Below are 19632 nucleotides of genomic sequence, written 5' to 3'. Positions count from 1 at the left end.
TGAAAACATCCAAATGCCTCTGTGGATTTCTAATTGAGGAAAATAGCAGGGTGAGAATTTTATCTTAAATATGAAATGTATTTTTAGATATTCGCTATCTCTGTCTATTACCTCATCATGGAGACACGCCTGTAACAAATCCAGACCTTACACCTTATCAACATGTCTGCTACATTGGTCCCTCTGAAGCCATTAAGCTCCCTGTATCTTACAGTGAAAGCTAGTATTATCAAGGTTTACTTAATCTACAGTATTTTCTCCAGTTGAAGACTTAAGGACCCAGCACCTAAGAAGGGATTCAAGTTGAAACAAGAAAGAGGAGCTGAGAAGTAGGTGGGAAGAGAACAGTGTGCACAGCTGTTTTTGTTGTTTTTTTTTAATCACTTCTCCCTCCCCTTCATGGAAGCCTTTGCACAGCAAAAGCTCCAAGTGACTCAGGACTCCAAATGCTCTTAGGCAGACCACATGTCACAGGTTGATGCCCCATTAAGGAACTTGCCTGTGGGAAGTGCTTTGAACAGGTACTAGCCCGTGTTCTTCAGCTCCGTACCACACACATAAGCATATTCCACGGAAGGAACCTCTCCCAAAGGCAAACTATATTAATGTGCACATTGATGAACAGGGGTTATGATATCCCACACTTGTACTAAGAGAAGGGATTTGTAACTCCTGCATGACAATGACTTCAAAAAGTGTCACTTTACTGAGTACAAACGCCTTAAAGGTCACGCACACACTTTTAGTCAGGTTCCATTTGCATCACCACAGCTGCTAAGGAAAGAGGAAGGCAAAGCCACCAGATTCCCCATGGAGATGTCACCGTGAGTCAGCTCATTTTCCCACACACACTGCTGTGTATTTCTGAGAACTAGGTGAGAACTCATCCGCACAGGCGCTCCTGGGAACTTTCAACAGCAACTTCCACAAGAAACTTCCCATGTGATACAGCTGGGTTGTACATCAAGTTTTGGAGGAATGAATTCATTTTCTAGAATGTCTGCCACCAGGACCACCTCGGGTTCTTCTTTTCAGTCTGCTTAGCCACCCACCCTTCATTCACAGCATTCACAGCCCCAAGTCAGAAAGCAGCACAGGCATGGTGAAGTAAGAAAAGAGTGGAACTTAATCTTTATTTACAGGACACTGCAAGATAGGAAACTCCACATAGAAATAGGAAACTCAGGGAACAGGCTTCATACAGTATGTACAGTTTAGAACTGTTCAAGTATAGTTTTGTTGTAAAAAGTGCTACAATAACAAACCACATTTAAAAAGAGTTCTTAGTAGAGAAACAGTAAGACATTGACACTGAACATAGTACACCACAACACCTCAACTGTACACCTAGAAGTTAAAGGTCCCAGGCACTCCATCCTGAACCTGGAAGGTGTAGCCTTCAGAGGTAGTTTCTGGCACAACATTTTGATCTTCCTCTTCCTGAAAATATTGAGAAATACATAAACATATTTATGACCAACAACACAACACATTTCTAACAGAATCCTGTATAAAAATCTGCATTAAGGGGCTGGAGAGATGGCTTAGCAGTTAAGGCACTTGCCTGCAAAGCCTACGGACCAAGGTTTGAGTCTTCAGTATCCATGTAAGCCAGATGCACAAGGTGGCACATGCATCTGGAATTCATCTGCAGTGGCTGGAGGCCCTGATGTGCCCATTCCCTATCTACCCTCCCCCTAAATGGAGAAATAAAATAAAAATAAAAACCTACATTTATTCTTAAGGCCTTTATTATTCCATCTTTATCTTAGTGCTTAACATAGGACAGGAAAAAAGACAGGCCTACAGAAACTTGGCCAACTGTGACCGGGTTAAGGCATGCTACCACTGAACTGAAAGTAAAGTTGAGCCTGGTCTTCTATAGCCAAGACGGAGCTGGACTTGGTGGCACACTCCTTTAATCCCAGCACTTGGGAGGCAGAGGTAGGAGGATCACCATGAGTTCGAGGCCACCCTGAGACTACAGAGTGAATCCAGGTCAGCCTGGGCTAAAGTGAAACCCTACCATGAAAAACCAAAAAAAAAAAAAAAAAGTAAACCAGTGAAAAATGGGGAGATGGCTCAGCAGTTAAAGATGCTTGCACAAAGTAGCCCATGTAGCCCTCCCTAGAAAACCCATACTTACTCTCGGCGCCCCCCATAAAGAAAAAAGTGTTTTATAAAAACAAAGTAAAGCTGGGCATGGTGGCGCACACCTTTAATTCCAGCATTAGGGAGTAAGAGGTAGGAGGATCAACCTGAGACTCTATAGTGAATTCCAGATCAGTCTGGACCAGAGTGAAACTCTACCTCAAAAAAAAAGTAAAATGGTTTTTTTGTTTGTTTCAAAAGGGAATGTGGGGGGGAAGGAGGGCATTACCATGGGATATTTTTTTATAATCATGGAAGTTGTTAATAAAAATTTGAAAAAAAGTATATGGGTAGGGCTGGGCTAGAGAGATGACTCAGCAGTTAAGGCACTTGCTTGCAAAGCCTGACAGCCCAAGTTTGATTGGCCAGTACACACATGAAGCCAGATGCACAAAGTAGTGCATGTATCTGGAATTCATTTGCAGCAGCAAGAGGCCCTAGTGTGCCTATTCTCTCTCTGTCTCTCTCCTTCTATTTGCAAATAAATAAATAAATAGTTAATAGGCTGGAGGGATGGCTTAGTGGTTAAGGCATTTGCCTGCAAAGCCAAAGGACCTTGGTTCAATTCTCCAGGACCCACGTTAGCCAGATGCACAAGGGGGCCCTGTCGTGCTCATTCTCTCTCCCCACCCTCTTTTTCTGTCAAATAAATGAATAAAAATAAAAATATTTTTAAAATAAATAAATAATAAATAAACACTTAAAAGAGTATGGGATAATTTTCAAAGATGTATATATTAAGAGCCATAGAGGTTTGACTTTATGTGCCAAGATGCTAATATTACCACCCATTACTTACCTCTACTGAGAAGTACTTCTCAATCAAGCTTAATGAGGCTTTGTATACAGATTCATTTTCATGGTTCTGCAGAGCTTCAATTTTGTCCAAACCTCCACATTCTTCAATCATTATACTAAGTTTCTCTGTTTCACCTAGTTTCTCAGCAGCCTAAAAAACAATTCAAGTTTACTGCCCTATACTCTGTTCTGTTTTAATAAAGAAAATAATACCAATGGTTGTTATTAGGTATAAGACATAAACACCGGTTCCTACAAGTTGCTTTGCTATTGTTTTATTTTATTTAAAGAACCTTTACTTTGTGTTACTTTTATACAGGGTCTCACTGTACAGCTACAACTAATCTGGAAACTCACTATTGCAGTCCACCTTCAAATTGCAATGATCCTATTTGCCTCAGTCTCCTAAGGCATATTCTTTTCAGGTTCAATTTTGTTATATTTTGGATTTGTTTTCAAGGTAGTGTCTCACTCTAGCCCAGGCTGACCTGGAATTTACTATGCAGTCTCAGGGTGGCCTTGAACACACTGAGATCCTCCTACCATTGTCTCCTGAGAGCTGGAATTAAAGGCATGTGCCACCACACCCAGCCTCTGGATTTGTGTTTAACAACTTGGGCAGCTTAGGTAAAGGTGAACAGGAAACCTGGCCACGCGCTGACAAGTTATTTACATACAGGGCTAAAAGCACGAGTTCCTTAGTCTGGACTCAATTCAGCCTTTGAGAGAGTCAGTCTATCAGTCTCCAGCGCAGGCTGGTCTGCATCATAGTACGGGTTAGTATATATCACACACAGCTTAGACTCAACTTTAAATGCAAAAACACTCCAAAATCAAAAGTCTACAATACTGGTTGTAGTGGCACATGCATTTAATCCCAGCATTCAGGATGGCTGTGAGTTTAAGGCCAACCTGGGACAAGAGAATGAATTCCCATTTAGCTTGGGCTAGAGCAATCCCCTACCTTGAGAAACAAAAAGTCTAGAACTTCATGAAAGGGTCTCCTGCCGCCACATGACAAAGTGCCAGATACAGATGCAGCACTTGCACTTGCATCATTTAAAGATAAAACGGAGAGAACAATTAGGCAACTAAGTCATTTGAAATTAATTTCCCCAAATTTCAGTATTAAATTGGGAAATCAAAGGTAACTGGGCTGGAGAGATGTTTAGTGAGTAAGGCTCCTGCCTGCAAAGCCAAAGAACCCATGTAAGCCAAATGCACAAGGTGGCACGTGCATTTGGAGTTCATTTGCAATGGCTAGAGGTCCTGGTCTGCCAATTCTCCCTTTCTCTCTGCCTCTTTCTCTCTCTCTGAAATAAGTAAATAAATAATAAAAACGATTTTTAAGAAAAGGTTAACAGACATAATCTCCACTTAAGGACTTGACTTCAATTCAGGAAACATCACCCACTTTTTTTTCAAGGTAGGGTCTCACTCTAGCCCAGGCTGACCTTGAACTCACCATGATCCTCCTGCCTCTGCCTGCAGAGGGCTCAGATTAAAAGCATGAGCCACCAAACTCAGCTCCTACCACTTATCTTTTAGGTCTACCATAATCCCATAATCTTTCCTCGTGTGGAGTGCAGCTGGGTGAAGTGTTACCTATAGTCCCAGCTAGTCAAGGGGCTGAGGAAGGAGGATCATTTGAACCAAGAAGTTTGAGACCAGCCTGTACAACATAGAACTATCTCTTTTAAAACAAAGTCAGTATAACCCCACACAGGCCATTAGTACCTATATCTACCTGTCCTCTCCCCAGACTAAACAGCTGGTGATCATCAAAGTCAAATAGACACAACTTTGTTAGGACTTACCTGAAAGATATTTGAAATAGCATCCAAAATAACCAGAACAATTTTGGTATCTTTTGCACTTAAGAGGCTCATCAGCGGTTCTATGATGCCACAGTGAACTAGGTACACTATCTGTTCAACTGACCCTCCACTTGTGTAGTTGGTTACCGCCCATACAGCTTCTTTTTGAGTCTTAAAGTCTGCCTGATAAACATTAAGAAAAGGGTTTTACTTCATAAGTCATAAAAGATCCCAAAGGTACTATTTCACAAAAACAGTGACAAAAAAAAAAAAAAAAAAAAAAAAAAAGACTAACCTTAAGCCTAGTTTCTAGCATCTAAGTGGGGAGCAGGATTCTTACTGGGACAAGTTTCCAAGTATCCAGGGAAATTATGTAAGCAACCGTAATATTTAGCAAAGGAGTCTAAGTAGTATACAACAATGCAGTTCTTAAGAATTTTATGGGATGGAAAGATGGCTTAGAGGTTAAGGTGCTTGCCTGCAAAAACCAAAGGACAAAGGCTCAATTCCCCAGGACCTACATAAGCCAGATGCCCAAGGTGGGGCACGCATCTGGAGTTCATTTGAAGTGGCTGGAGGCCCTGATGCCCTTTTTCTTTCTCTCCCTCTCTCTGCCTCTTTCTTTTTCAAATAAATAAAAATAAAACATTTTTTAAATTTATTTTTGTTTATTTTATTTATTTATTTGAGCGCAACAGACAGAGAGAGAAAGAGGCAGAGAGAGAGAGAATGGGTGTGCCAGGGCTTCCAGCCACTGCATATGAACTCCAGACGCGTGCGCCCCCTTGTGCATCTGGCTAACGTGGGTCCTGGGGAATTGAGCCTCAAACTGGGGTCCTTAGGCTTCACAGGTAAGTGCTTAACCACTAAGCCATCTCTCCAGCCCAAATAAAACGTTTTGTAAGTATCTTATAAAGCAAAGCTTGTCCATAAATAGTTTAATCCTAAGATTTCAGCTGGAGAGATGGCTTAGCACTTCCCTGGGAAGCCTAAGGACACAGGTCTCATTTCCCAGTACCCATGTAACATACACCTAGAGTTCATTTGAAGTGGCTACAGGCCCTGGCATATCCATTCTCTTTCTCTAATAAATTAAAAAAAAAAATTTTTAAATCACCAGGCAGGGTGGCACAGGCTTTTTTTTTTTTTGGTTTTTTGAGGTAGGGTCTCACTCTAGCCCAGGCTGACCTGGAATTCACTATGGAGTCTCAGGGTGGCCTCGAACTTATGGCAATCCTCCAACCTCTGCCTCCCGAGTGCTGGGATTAAAGGCGTGCACCACCATGCCCAGCTTGGCACAGGCTTTTAATCCCAGCACTTGGAAGGCAGAGGTAGGAGGATCATTCAAGGCTGAGATTACATAGTGAATAGTGAATTCTAGTCAGCCTGGGCTAGGGGGACCCTATCTCATAAAACCAGAAAAAAAAAAAAGAAAATCAACATTTGTGCTAGAGAGATAGCTTAGCAGTTAAGGTGCTGCCCTGTAAAGCTAAAGGACCTAGGTTCAATTCCCCAGGACCCACATAAGCCAATGCACAAGGTGACACATTCATCTGGAGTTTGTTTGAAGCAGTCCTGGTGTACCCATTCACTCTATCTGCACTTTCTCTCAAATAAATAAATCAAAATCAGGGCTGGAGAGATGGCTTAGCAGTTAAGACGTTTGCCTGCAAAGCCAAAAGATCCTGGTTTGACTCTCCAGGACCCACATAAGCCAGATGCACAAGAGGCACACACATCTGGAGTTTGTTTGCAGTGACTGGAGGCTCTGGCATGCCCATTCTCTCTCAAATAAATAAATATATATATATATTTTTTTAAAAAATCGAATTAAATTAAGTTAGGAAAAAAACCAACATTTCAAACAAGTCCCATTTTGAATCCTAGAATGTCATTACCTTAGAGAGAACACTGACAAGAAAGGGAACTAATCCATGATTCACAACTTGCTGAATCTGGTCCTGCCGGCCGGCTGTGATGTTTGACATTGTCCATGTAGCTTCTTTCTGAATGTTAGTTTTGGGGTTGGTCAACAGGCTAGGAAAGATGGCAAGTGCTCCTGCATCTATCACAATCTGAGTCTGTTCATCTGTTCCAGTGACAATATTCCCTATGGCTCTCAGTGCAGGAGTCTAAAAGGAAAAAAACAGTAATGGTTATGTTTTATTTTATTTTTTCCAGTATTACTCAAAAACTTGAGACAATGGAACTGCAGAGGAGGGGCGTGGGAACCTTTGAAATGACTTGAAATCGGCAGATTTCAACATTATCAGCGGGGCATGGTGGCGCATGCCCTTAATCCCAGCACTCGGGAGGCAGAGGTAGGAGGATTGCTGTGAGTTCAAGGCCACCCTGAGACTCCACAGTGAATTCCAGGTCAGCCTGAGCTATAGTGAGACCCTACCTCGAAAAACCAAACCAAACAAACAAACAAACATCATCAACTGACAATGCTCCTTGTACTCTTACACTCACTAATAAAATAAGGCTTAACAACTTACCACTATTGTCAATTCAGAAGCTCCTAGAAGCTTCACAAGTTGGGGCACAACTCCTGTCTTCACAACCATCTCAATGCGCTCATTTGGACCATCGGTCAGGTAGGAAATAGCCCAGCAGGAATCAGCTAAGACTTCGGGATCGTCATGGTGGAGCAGCCGAACTAGAGCGGGAAGAATCTGCCCAACAGCGTCTAAGGGCGGAGCGGGATTCTTATTGCGACAGAGGTTGGAAAGTGTCCAGGTAAGATTACGTAAGTAACCACACTGGGGAAAGAAAGAATAAATTAGAAGGCCTGTGTTTGAGGAGATGGGGGAAATTAGAGCCAAACACTGACTAACTTTACTTACTGCTAAGGATGACAGATCAGGAACCGCAAGAAGAGCCAACAGTGGGTCAACTGCACCATATTTGATAACTAAGTCTCGGAAAGCTGAGCCATCACCTGAAACAAAAAGCAAGATTAATCACATCCATTTATCCAGTATCAATGTTCAGTGAATGCACCACTAGAAGTCCTCTAAATAGGGCTGGAGAGATGGCTTAGCAGTTAAGGTGCTTGCCTGAAAAGCCAAAGGACCCAGGTTTGATTCTCCAGGACCCACGTAAGCCAGATGCATAAGGTGGCACATGCATTTGGAGTTTGTTTGCTGAAGGCCCTGTTGTGCCCATTCTTTCCTTTCTCTCTCTCTGTTCTATCTGCCAATCTCTCTATTTCAATTAGATAAAATTAAAAAAAATTCTCTAGCCTGGCGTGGTGGCACATACCTTTAATCTCAGTACTCAGCAGGGGGACTCTGTCCTACCTCTGTAGGACTGCTTAAAAAAAATTCTCTAACTTAGATTGGCTTTTCAAGGTAGGGTCTCATTCTGGACCAGGGTGACCTGGAATTCACTATGTAAGTCTCAGGGTGGCCTCCAACTCATGGCATTCTCATACCTTAGCATCCTGTGGTGCTGGAATTAAATGTGTGTGGCACCATTCCTGGCTAGATCCTCTTTCATCCCTTAGTAAGGGCATAAATCAAGCTCAAACCTTGCCACAAAAGTTACTACTGCTCTCAAAGAGGCCCTGCTCCAATCTCATCATTAGATACATTCAGTCAAAAGAATACTGGGGGGCTGGAGATTTAGCTCAGTGGAAGAGCACTTGCCAAGCAAGCACAAGGCCCTGGGTTCAGTCCTCAGCACTTGGGGGGGGGGGAGGGGAGAACATTAGGTACAAGTACCTGCAATGTTTCCTAAAGCCCATACAGCTTGCTCACTGATGTGAGCATGGGGGGATGCCAACAGAGAAATGAATGCTGAGATAGCACCGCCATCCACCACAGCCTTGGTCTGTTCTGATGTTCCAGATGCAATGTTAGTGAGTGCCCAAGCAGATTCAAACTGAATGGGACTACAATCAGTTCTGCCCAAGAAGGACACAAATTTTGGAATCAAACCAGCCCGGATGATGTTGTCTATAGGGGGTTGTTTTTCTCTAGAAAGCAGTTTCCTAAGGGAAAACAAAAAGAAAAACATAAGTTGATTACAAGACATTTCTATGGGCTGGGGAGGTGGCTTAGTGGCTACGGCACTTGGCTGCAAAGCCAAAGGACCTAGGTTCGATTCCCCAGGACCCATGTAAGCCAGATGCACAATGTGGCACATCATTTGTCTGGAGTTGATTTGCAGTGGCTGGAGACCCGGCACATGCCCATTCTCTCTCTATCTCTCTCTCAAATAAATAAATAAAACTATTTTTAAAAAAAAGAGAGAATTTCTATGAAAATTCATTTGAAATAGAATTCAGAAGTAGAACCTTATTTTATTTTGGTTGATTTCTTTTATTAATTTATTTGAGGACACAGGCCTCTTGCTCCTGCAAACAAACCATACACAGATGTGTCAATCTGTGCATCATGTGGGTGCTAGGGACCTGAACCTGGGCTGGCAGGCTTTGCAAGCAAGCTCCTTAGCATCTAGTTTATTTTTGACAGTTTCACTCTATAGCCCAGGCTGCCCTCAAACTGCCAGCAATCCTCCTGCCTCAGCCTCAAAAGTAGTTGGATTACATAGCCAACAGTTTAGAACTTCAGACAATTTTTTTGACTTTTTTTTCCTTTGGTAATGGACGTCAAACCCAGGGCCTCACACTAACAAAACGAACACTCTACCACTGTGCTACATGTCAGTAAAAAAAACAGTAATAATAATTAATTTTAATTATTTATTTATTTGAGAGAAAGAGGCAGAGAGATGGACAGAAAGAGAGAGAGAGAATGGGCGTGCCATTCTCTCTCTGCAAATGAACTCCAGACGCATGTGCCACCTTGTGCATCTGGCTTACATGGGTCCTGGGGAATCAAACCAAGGTCCTATGGCTTTTCAGGCAAGCACCCTTAACCACTAATTAATCTCTCCAGCCCAAAAAATTTTTTAAAGGGCTTTAAATAATTTTTACTTATTTTTGTTTAGTTATTTATATTTTTTTGAGAGAGCTAGACAGAAAGAGGCAGAAAGAGAGAGATAAAGAGAATGGGTGCACCAGGGCCTCCAGCCACTGTAAACCAACTCCAGACACATGCGCCTCCTTGTGCATCTGGGTCCTGGGGAATTGAACTCATGGCAATCCTCCTACCTGTGCCCCCCAAGTGCTGGGATTAAAGGTGTGTGCCACCACACCCGTCCCAAATTTTTAAAAATATTTCTTTTAATTTATTTGCAAGGAGAGAGACAGACAGAAGACAGACAGACACAGAGGATGGGTGTGCCAGGGCCTTAAGTTGCTGCAGACAAACTCTAGATGCATGTGCCACTTTGTGTACCTGGCTTTACACTGGTACTAGAGAATGGAACCAGAGTCATTAGGTCTTATAGGCTAGCATCTTAATCTCTGGGCAATCTCTCCAGCCCCAGTTGAAATTTTCTTAAACAAGGCCTCACTGTATAACTGGTATTAATTGCAGAATCCCCCAGCCTCCGGTCTTACAGGTACTTGGAATTACATATGTATGCCGTCATGTTGAGCTTTTTTAGTAAAGCACCAAATGCTAAGGTACTCTGGAACATAAATACTACATGGTACAGTTAATGATGCTTCTTCCCTGTGATATAAATTGCACTCCACTCTGAATCCTACAAAAACTTACTACATGGGCTAGACAGATGGCTAGTAGCTAAGGCATTTGCCTGCAAAGCTGAAGGATCCAGGTTCACTTCCCAAGGACCCATGAAAGCCAGATGCACAAGGTGGTGCATGCATCTAGAATTGCTTGCAGGGGCTAAAGGCCCTGGTATGCCTATTCTCTCTCTCTCTCTCTGACCCCCACCCTCAAAAAATATATAGCCCGGGCATGGTGGCGCACGCCTTTAATCCCAGCACTTGGGAGGCAGACATAGGAGGATCACTGAGAGTTCAAGGTTACCCTGAGACTGCATAGTGAATTCCATGTCAGTCTGAGCTAGAATGAGACTCTACCTTGAAAAACCAAAACAAAAAAAGAAGGCCAAAAACACACTTGCTTTATAAATGGATATGCCATTCCAAATAGACGTATCTCATTAACATGTCTTCCTTCCTTGACAGTGACTTGAAATGCCATTTTAACAAGAAAAACTTTGTGTTATTTTAAGTATATCAAAAAGGGGCTTAAAAGATGGCTCAGCAGTTAAAGATACTTGTTTGCAAAACCTATAGGCCCAAGGTTCAATTCCCAACCCACTTACTTACGCTGGAAGCAAATAAAAAAAAAAAATGTGGGGCTAGAGGAATGGCTCAGTGGTTAAGGTGTTTGCCTGCAAAGCCCAAGGACCCAGGTTCAATTCCCCAGGATACGTGTTAGCCAGCTGCCCAAGGAGCACATGTATCTGGAGTTTGTCTGCAGTGGCATGCCCATTCTCTCTGTGTCTTTCTTTTCTTTTTTCTTTTTCTTTTTTTTTTTTGGTTTTTTGAGGTAGGGTCTCACTCTAGCCCAGGCTGATCTTGAATTCATCCTATATTCTGAAGGTGACCTCAAACTCACAGCAATCCTTCTACCTCTGCCTGCCAAGTGCTGGGATTAAAGGCATGCACACCACGCCAGGCTCTCTCTCTCTCTCTCTCCTTTCACTGCCAAATAAATAAATAAAAAGAAAATATTTTTTTTAAAAGTGGTGCGTCTAGAGTTCCTTTAAAGTGGAAAGAAGCTCTGATGTGCCCATACACACACACACATGCAACTTTTTAAAAGATTAACAAGGCCAGATGCACTGGTGCAAACCTTTAATCCCAATACTTGAGAGGCAGAGGTAGGAGGATCACTATAAATTCAAGGCCAGCCTAGGACTACAGAGTGACATCCAGGTCAGTCTGAGCTAGAGTGAGACCCTAACTCAAAAAAAGAAAATAAAAGGTTAACAGTTGTTGACACCATCAGTGCATATTTTGACAGTTATAGGGCTGGGGAGGTGGCTCAGTGGTTAAAAGCACTTGCTTGCAAAGCCTGGCAGCCCAGGAGCAGTCCCCAGCCCCCATGTAAAGCCAGGAGCACAACGAGGTGCGCAGGCACTGGATTTCATCTGCAGTGGCTAGAGGTCCTGGCACAGCCCATTCTCTCTTTTTAGATAAAAATATTTAAAAATAGACAATTATGAGCCAGGCATGGTAGCACATGCCTTTAATCTCAGGACAGAGGTGGATGGCTGTGAGTTTGAGGCCAACCTGAGACTACATAATCAACTCCAGGTCAGCCTAGGCTAGAGCAAGACCCTGCCTTAGAGAAAAAAAAAAAAATCAACCTAAAAGGATAGAGAGATGGCTCAGCAGTTAAAGCACTTGCCTGCAAAGCCTAACAACCTGGGTTTGAGTCCCTAGTATGCACATAAAACCAGATATACAGTGGCACATGCATCTGAAGCTCATTTGCAATGCCCATCCCCCCGGCCCTGTGCTTGCAAATAAATAAAAAAAAATCTAAAAGGACCAGCTGCCTGGGTATCTGGCTCAAACCCACAAGACTTACCGAGCAGCTTGAGTAGCTTGAAGCTGGCTTTCCAAATTGCTACAATTTATGCCTTTAACAATGTCATCAACAGTCCAATTCACAGTTCCCTAAAAGAAAAGTAGTATTTTACAAATTATCATTTCTTAAAGACTAAATACAAATAACACAATTCATTATTGCCATTGTCAAAACATTTTTCAGGCTTCTTGTTTGTTATTAAGAGACCAGTGTTACATTTAATTCTGTTTGTTCTCAAACTTTGTATCGTGATTCACTAGATTCTCAAGTTATGTAGTACCTAAGCATTTTGCCAATAAAAATAAACAATTTCAAGAATGACTTAGCTAGACATGATGGTCCATGCATATAATCTCAACACTTAAAAGGTTAAGGTAGGAGGACATGTAGTGAGTTCAAGGTCAATATGGCCTACAGAGTGAGTTCTAAGAGGTGGGGAGGGAGAGAGGAAGAGGAAGGGAAGGAAAGAAGGGAGAAAGAAATCAAGAAAGATACGTAGGGAAAGGCGTGGTGGCGCACACCTTTAATCCCAGTACTCAGGAGGCAGAAGTAGGAGGATCACTGTGAGTTCGAGGCTACCCTGAGACTACATAGTAAATTCCAGGTCAGTCTGGACTAGAGTGAAACCCTACCTTGAAAAACCAAAATAAATAAATAAATAACTTGTGTCAGTGTCTTGCCATTGTGAATAAACATCAGATGTAGATAGAGAATTAAACCCTGCCAGTCAGGTTTTGCAAGCAAAAACCTTGAACCACTGAGCAATGATACCCAGCCCAAGAAAGAATGATTTAGGGCAGATTTAAGGTTATTCCCCCATTAATCACTCACTTGTACTCTTAATCTTCTTTTTTTTTCTTTTTGGTTTTCCGAGGTAGGATTTCATTCTGGTCCAGACTGACCTGGAATTCACTATGTAGTCTCAGGGTAGCCTTGAACTCAAGGAGATCCTCCTACCTCTGCCTTCCAAGTGCTGTGATTAGAGGCATGTGCCACCACACTTAGCTTTTTTTTGTTTGTTTGGTTTTGGTTTTTTGAGGTAGGGTCTCACTATAGCCCAGGCTGACCTGGAATTTATTACATAGTCTCAGTGTAGCCTCGAACTCAAAGAGATCCTCCTATCTCTGCCTCATGAGTGCTGGGATTAGAGGCATGCATGTGCCACCATGCCTGGCTCTTAAGGAGCTTAAGTCAATAAAGCATTTGTTGAACCCTTTTTACTGTGGATTTTGTTATGGGTTCCTCCTTCCCTCCTGCCTCTTCTGTAGCCATATATTCCATATCTACTATAATATTGAGATATACTCAATTTTCAGTCTGTAGCTGATAGAAACATTGCTATACAGGACACAATTGTACTTTTGAAAAAATATTAGGAAAATAGCATATAGAAGACTGGGTATGGTGGTACAAAAATAATATTAATAATAAAAGAAACCAAAGTGGTGGGGAGATAGCAGAATCACAGATACCTGGAGGCTGAAACAAGAGGATTTCAACTTCAAGACCAGTGTCAGCTATAGAGAGATTTCAAGGCCAGCCTGGGCAACTTAGCAAGACACTATCTCAAAATAAAAAATGCACTACATGAAACATCTCTATCACATCCTCCAAGGCTTAGGGAATACTGTGAAAGATGTGCAGCAAATTTATGAGCAATAAAATGGGGAGGAATATTCTGGAACACTACATTCATGACCTAACAGCAGCTGTTGTTACCAGCACAATGTTGTTCCCATCAACATTGTGACAGATGATAGAAGAGGGAGGCAGAAAGCATCAAAGGGCTGGAGAGATGGCTTACCGGTTAAGGCATTTGCCTGCAAAGCCAAAGGACCCAGGTTCGATTCCCCAGGACCCACAAAAGCCAGATGCACAAGGGGGTGCATGCATCTAGAGGTTCATTTGCAGTGGCTGGATGACCTTGTCTCTCTCTCTAAATAAGTAAATAAATTATATATATATATATATATATATATATTTATATTTATATTTTAAAGTTTCAAAGCTGGGCACATGCCTTTAATCCCAGCATTCGGGAGGCAGAGGTAGGAGGATCACCATGAGTTCGAGGCTAACCTGAGACTACATAGTGAATTTCAGGTCAGCCTGGGCTAGAGTGAGACCCTACCTCAAAAAACAAAAAGCATTAAAGTACTAATAGTATTACTACTTGGGAAGAAGAGATTCAATGAAAGGAGGACGAGGGAAGGGGAAGGAAGAAAGAAATAAATAGGAGGGGATTATGATCAAATATGTGGGCTGGAGAGATAGCTCAGAGTTAAGGCATTTGCTTGCAAAGCCTAAAGACCTGGGTCCAATTCCCCATTGCCCATATTGAACAAGAGGTGGTGCATGCATATGCAGTTTGTTTGCAGTGGCTAGAGGCCCCAGCGTGCCCTATTCTCCCTCTCTCAAATAAATAAATGTGGCACACATTTTTAATCCCAGCATTCTGAAGGCAGAGGTAGGAGGATCACTATGAGTTTGAGGTCAGCCTCAGACTACACAGTGAATTCTAGGTCAGCCTAGGTGAGACCCTACCTCAAAAAACAAAACAAACAAACAAACCAAAAAGGTCAATAAAGAAAAAAAGTGGCAGGAGGCTGGAGAGATAGCTTAGCAGTTAAGGTGCTTGCCTGCAAGGCCTAAAGACCAAGGTTCAATTCTCCAATACATATACATATGTAAGCCAGATGCACAAGGTGGCACATGCTTGTGGGGTTCATTTGCAGTAGCTGGAGGCCCTGGTGTGCCCATTCTCTCTCTCTCCCTTTCTCTCTCTTTACCTGCCTACCTCCCTCTCTTTCTCTCTCTCTAAAAGAAAGGAATAAAATATTTCTTCAATATCTTTTTTAAAAATATTTTTATTTTTATTTATTTGAGAGAGACAAAGAAGAGAAAATGAAAGGGCATACCAGGGCCTCCAGACGCTAAACGAACTCCAGGCATATGTGCCTCTTTGTGCATTTGGCTTACATGGGTACTGGAAAATTGTAACTGGGTACTTTGGCTTTGCAGACAAGCACCTTAACCACTAAGCCATCTATCCAGCCCTAAAACATTTTTTTTAATAAGAAAAAAAGAAGCTGTGCATGGTGATGCATGCCTTTAAACATAGCACCCAGGAGGCAGAGGTAGGAAGATCACCATGATTTCAAGGCTACCCTCAAGAAAAAACAACCCCCCCCAAAAAAAAAAGGGCTGGAGAGGTGCCCAAGGTGGTGCATGGGCCTGGAGTTTAATCCCAGCACTAAGAAGGCAGAGGAGGGAGAACTGCTGTGAGTTCAAGGCCAGTCTGGGACTACAGAGTGAGTCCCAGGTCAGCATGGTCTAGAGTAAAATATTATCTTGGAAAAAAAACAAGCCGGGCATGATGATGCACACCTTTAATCCCAGCACATAGGAGGCAGAGGTAGGAAGATCACCATGGGTTTGAGGCCACGGAGACTACAGAGAGAATTCCAGGATAGCCTGGGCTAGGGTGAGACCCCACCTTGAAAAGAAAAAAAAGATAAGGTGCTTGCCATAAAGCCTTACAGCTTCAAAGCATAAGGACCCATGCTTAATTCCCCAGGACCCATTTAAGCCAGATGCACAAGGTGGTGCATGAGTCTGTAGTTCATTTGCAGTGGCTAGATGCCCTGGGGTGCCCATTCTTTCTACATGCTTCTCTCTCTCAAAGAAATAAGTAAAAGGACTTGGAATGGGCTTCAGTAGATGATAGTGGGTTGATAGGGAAGAAAACAAATCAAAATTTCAGGAGACTGGAGAGATGGCTTAGTGGTTAAGGTTAAGGCATTTGCCTGCAAAGCCAAAGGACTTCAGTTCGATTCTCCAGGACTCACCTAAGCCAGATGCACAAGGTGGCACATGCTTCTAATGTTCGTTTGCAGTGGCTAGAGGCCCTGATGTGCCCATTCTCTCTGTGTGTCTGCCTTTTCCCCCCTCTTGCTCTCTCAAATAAAATTAAATTAAAAAAAAAGTTGAGGCTGGAGAAATGGCTTAGTGGTTAAGGCACTTGCCTGCAAAGCCAAAAGACCCAGGTTCAATTCCCCAGAACCTACCTAAGCCAGATGCACAAGGGGACGCATGCATCTGGAGTTCATATGCAGTGGCTGGAGGCCCTGGTACACCCATTCTCTCTCTGTCTCCCTATATTTCACTCTCTCTGAAATAAATAAATTTAATATAACTTAAGAAAATTTTTTTTAAGTTTTTAAAAAAAATTCTGACTGTGGGAAATGGCTCAATGGTTGAAGCCTGCTGCATGCAAAGCCCCAGCACCCACGTAAAGCCAATGCAAAAACTGGCGCATGCATTTGTTTGCAGTGGCAAGAACCCTGGCTTGCACGTGCGCACGCACACACACACACAAACACACACACACACACACAATTTTTAAATTTTTTTGACTAAACAGGAAAAAAGATCTTTGCAGAATTTATAGACAAAACCATGACTAGGAACCCACATAAGCCAGACACACATGAAGGTACATGGCATTAAATTTCTAAGAAATATCCCTATTTTTGAGGTTTATGTTAATTTATAAACTAAAATATATTTACCTGATTGTTACGGTTTTCCTGTAGTGGAGAAGTAGCATCATCAGGAAACGAGCTTACATTTCTCCTTTTTAGCATCTGGTCATCTTTCTTAGCTTTCCTCAGTTCAACATTAACTTCGATTCTGCGCCGCCTCATTTCCTAGATAAAAGGCCACATGTCAATTATCACATCAATTTTTGCTGCCAAGTAAATCTTGTTTTTCTGGGGGGGGAACAGGGGGACTTTGAGAGGTAGGGTCTCACTCTAGCCCAGGCTGACCTGGAATTCACTATGTAGTCTCAGGCTGGCCTTGAACTTACAGAGATTCCCCACACCCAGCTCTTTTTTTTTTTTTTTTTATTCCTTGACCAGAACATATAGCTCAGTGACAGAAGTACCTGCCTAATACAAGTGCGGCCCAGGGTTCAGTCTTCAGTACACACACACACACACACACACACACACACACACACCCTATAAATCTCTCCAAGTTGTCACCCTTTCTCATTTAAAAATGCCACTGGAAAGCAACAGAGGGTACTTACTGTGCTGTCTTTTCCCTTGTTCTTGAATCTGTTAAGCCTGGCAGCTGGTGAATTAGCATTCTCGTTGGTGGACATGGTTACAAGACAAAGGGAGAAAGCTAGAAGACAAGGAGAGAGGCAAAAATGTCACTTTTAATAAAAAGAGAATAGAATTATCAACTCTATATTGAATCTATCGCCATCCGAAAGAAGAAACTTCAAATTTTCAGCACTATGGATATAGTTTTAGACAAGAGATAACTGTTCCGTCCCTCTAAATGGCCAGGACTTCTTGGAAAAGAACTGTCCACTGGAAACATTAAAACTATATAATTTAAAATTTTCCAGTAAGCATATTCTAAAAAAGGCAAAAAAAAACCCCAAGTGAAATTAATTTTTTTTTTTCAAAATAGGGTCTCATCCTAGTCTAGGCTGACCTGGAATTCATTATGTAGTGTCAGGGTAGCCTTGAACTCACAATGACCCTCCTACCTCTGCCTCCTTAGTGCTTGGATTAAAGGTGTGTACTATCATGCCTGATGAAATTAATTTTAACTTACACTTTAACCCAACACACCTAATATGTTATGATTTCAACATGTTATGAATATAAAAAAAATGTTATTTCACACTTTCCTCATACACCTTCAAAATCCTATGCATACTTTATGAATACAAGATATCTCAAACCAGGCACTTTTTAAGTGCTCCATAACCATAAACCTCTAGCCACCACCTTATTAGACCGGCCTCAGTGTTCTAGAGTCCATTTATAGTTAATGGAACAGCAAATAGGAGAACCCAAGCTACTTTGCAGATTAAAAAAAAAAAAAATCTATGTCCTGGCCTTGGGTCTATACATTCAGATCCTCTGGAAGCTCTCCCTACTTTTCTCTTGTTAAATGGTCCAAATAAGTACATTCTCCACATCTGCCCATGACATAAAAATGTTGGTCCATGAGATGATGGGAAGCCTTCGGGAACAATCCCTGTCAGTGTGGCTGCACTTGCAGAATCACACATCGTTTTCGCGTCCAGCCAGTTCATTGGGATGACAACAACTGTGCTCGCTTGGCTTCCGTGCATGTTAAGCGTCGGTGTCCGGTCGGTGACAAATGGCCAACCCCCCCCCCCCACCCGCGCACTATCTGCTCTCCTTAGTGCCGTTACGTTCGTCCACGACACTGACCACAGCCAGCTCGGGGCCTGAGCGTTGGAGAACCGGTCTCTTTTAAATGTCACCTTCAACCTCCAGCCAAAGTCCCCCGTCCTTGCCCTGTCCAGCGGCGGGGACCCCCGTGGGCGGGAGGACGGGGAAGAGGCCCCCAGGGTCACCGGGGCTCTCAGTGGACACTCGCCCTCCCTGGGTGTCTCTCTAGGCCGCGGCGCCGCCGCTCCCCTCGCGGCCAGTGCCAGCGCCCGGGCGCCCCGGAGCCCTGACCCCCGCATTGCGAAACTAAGCGGCTTTGGTCAACGACCGTTCCCCCCACACGCACCCCCCGCCGCCGCCCGCCCCGCCAACCCAAGGCCGCTCGGTCTAGGCGAGTCCATGGCCAGGCCCAAGGCGTGTCCCCGGGGCCTGCCTCCGGTCCTCCGCGGCGCGGCGCGGCGCTCCCCCGCTCGGTTCGAGGCCTGAGTTCGTTTACCTACACGACGGGCCCAGGCGGCGGCGCGGGGCTCGCAGGCTTGCGGATCGGCTGCCCTCGAAGCGTCCAGCGAACCTCGCTCGGCCCACAGGACACTGCCTCGTGCAGCCGGCCGGCGCGATTTAAATTTCCCGGTGACGCCGCATTCCCATTGGCTGGTTCGAGCCCAAGCTGCGTGCCCATTGGTCGGTTTGAAAAACACGTTAGGCGGGGATGGGGGGGGGTCGCAGAGCCTCTTAAAGAAAAAAAAAGGGGGGGTGTAACATCGCGAGATGAGGGAGCGGCCGGAGGATTTCAGGGCGCTTTGCGGGCCGCAGTAGGGCGACTCCAGATCCCGGCATGCAGCGCGAAGGGGCGCGTCCCGGATCCGCCTGGCCAGCGCAGAGTGGACGGCTGGGCGTCTCCAAAAGGGGGGGCGGGAGGGGTCTCCGCTGGGGTACCACAAGATGGTTCCTAAATCGTCTTCGTTTTCTTTTTAAAGTCGCTCAAGTATGTTGGCAGGCATTCTTTCGTGATAGATTCCACAAACGACTTAGCAGGGACGGAACAGTCACTGTAGGAGGGAGGGGTAAGGAAGATCGGGGTGACTTCTGTCACCCTCAGGAGCACCGTTCACCTTTAGAGAGTTTCCTTGGCCTGAGGGTCACCAATTTATTAATTGA

The 19632-nt window shown here is 43.6% G+C and overlaps 1 protein-coding gene across 2 annotated transcripts; it reads right to left on the bottom strand.

The window, feature by feature from the left end:
- Nucleotides 1-1103: 1103 nt before the first annotated feature.
- Kpna2 (karyopherin subunit alpha 2) lies at nucleotides 1104-19080 on the bottom strand. 2 transcript variants are annotated; one of them, XM_004655120.2, is made up of 11 exons: nucleotides 18971-19080; nucleotides 17346-17443; nucleotides 16822-16959; nucleotides 12251-12339; nucleotides 8495-8763; nucleotides 7616-7710; nucleotides 7268-7531; nucleotides 6665-6898; nucleotides 4767-4949; nucleotides 2951-3100; nucleotides 1104-1440 (listed from the first exon to the last, which is right to left on the bottom strand). In XM_004655120.2, exons 2-11 carry the CDS (start codon nucleotides 17418-17420, stop codon nucleotides 1348-1350), a joined length of 1590 nt encoding a protein of 529 aa, XP_004655177.1. In that variant the 5' UTR covers nucleotides 17421-17443; nucleotides 18971-19080; the 3' UTR covers nucleotides 1104-1347. The 2 variants fall into 2 exon arrangements, with proteins under 2 accessions (XP_004655177.1, XP_045015668.1); XM_045159733.1 differs by having other exon boundaries at nucleotides 18975-19077.
- Nucleotides 19081-19632: the final 552 nt, after the last annotated feature.

Source organism: Jaculus jaculus, chromosome 9 (assembly GCF_020740685.1).
Source record: "Jaculus jaculus isolate mJacJac1 chromosome 9, mJacJac1.mat.Y.cur, whole genome shotgun sequence".
Taxonomy (NCBI): domain Eukaryota; kingdom Metazoa; phylum Chordata; class Mammalia; order Rodentia; family Dipodidae; genus Jaculus; species Jaculus jaculus.
The sequence above is the reverse complement of the archived record's forward strand: the minus strand, read 5'-3'. Positions and strand labels throughout refer to the sequence as shown.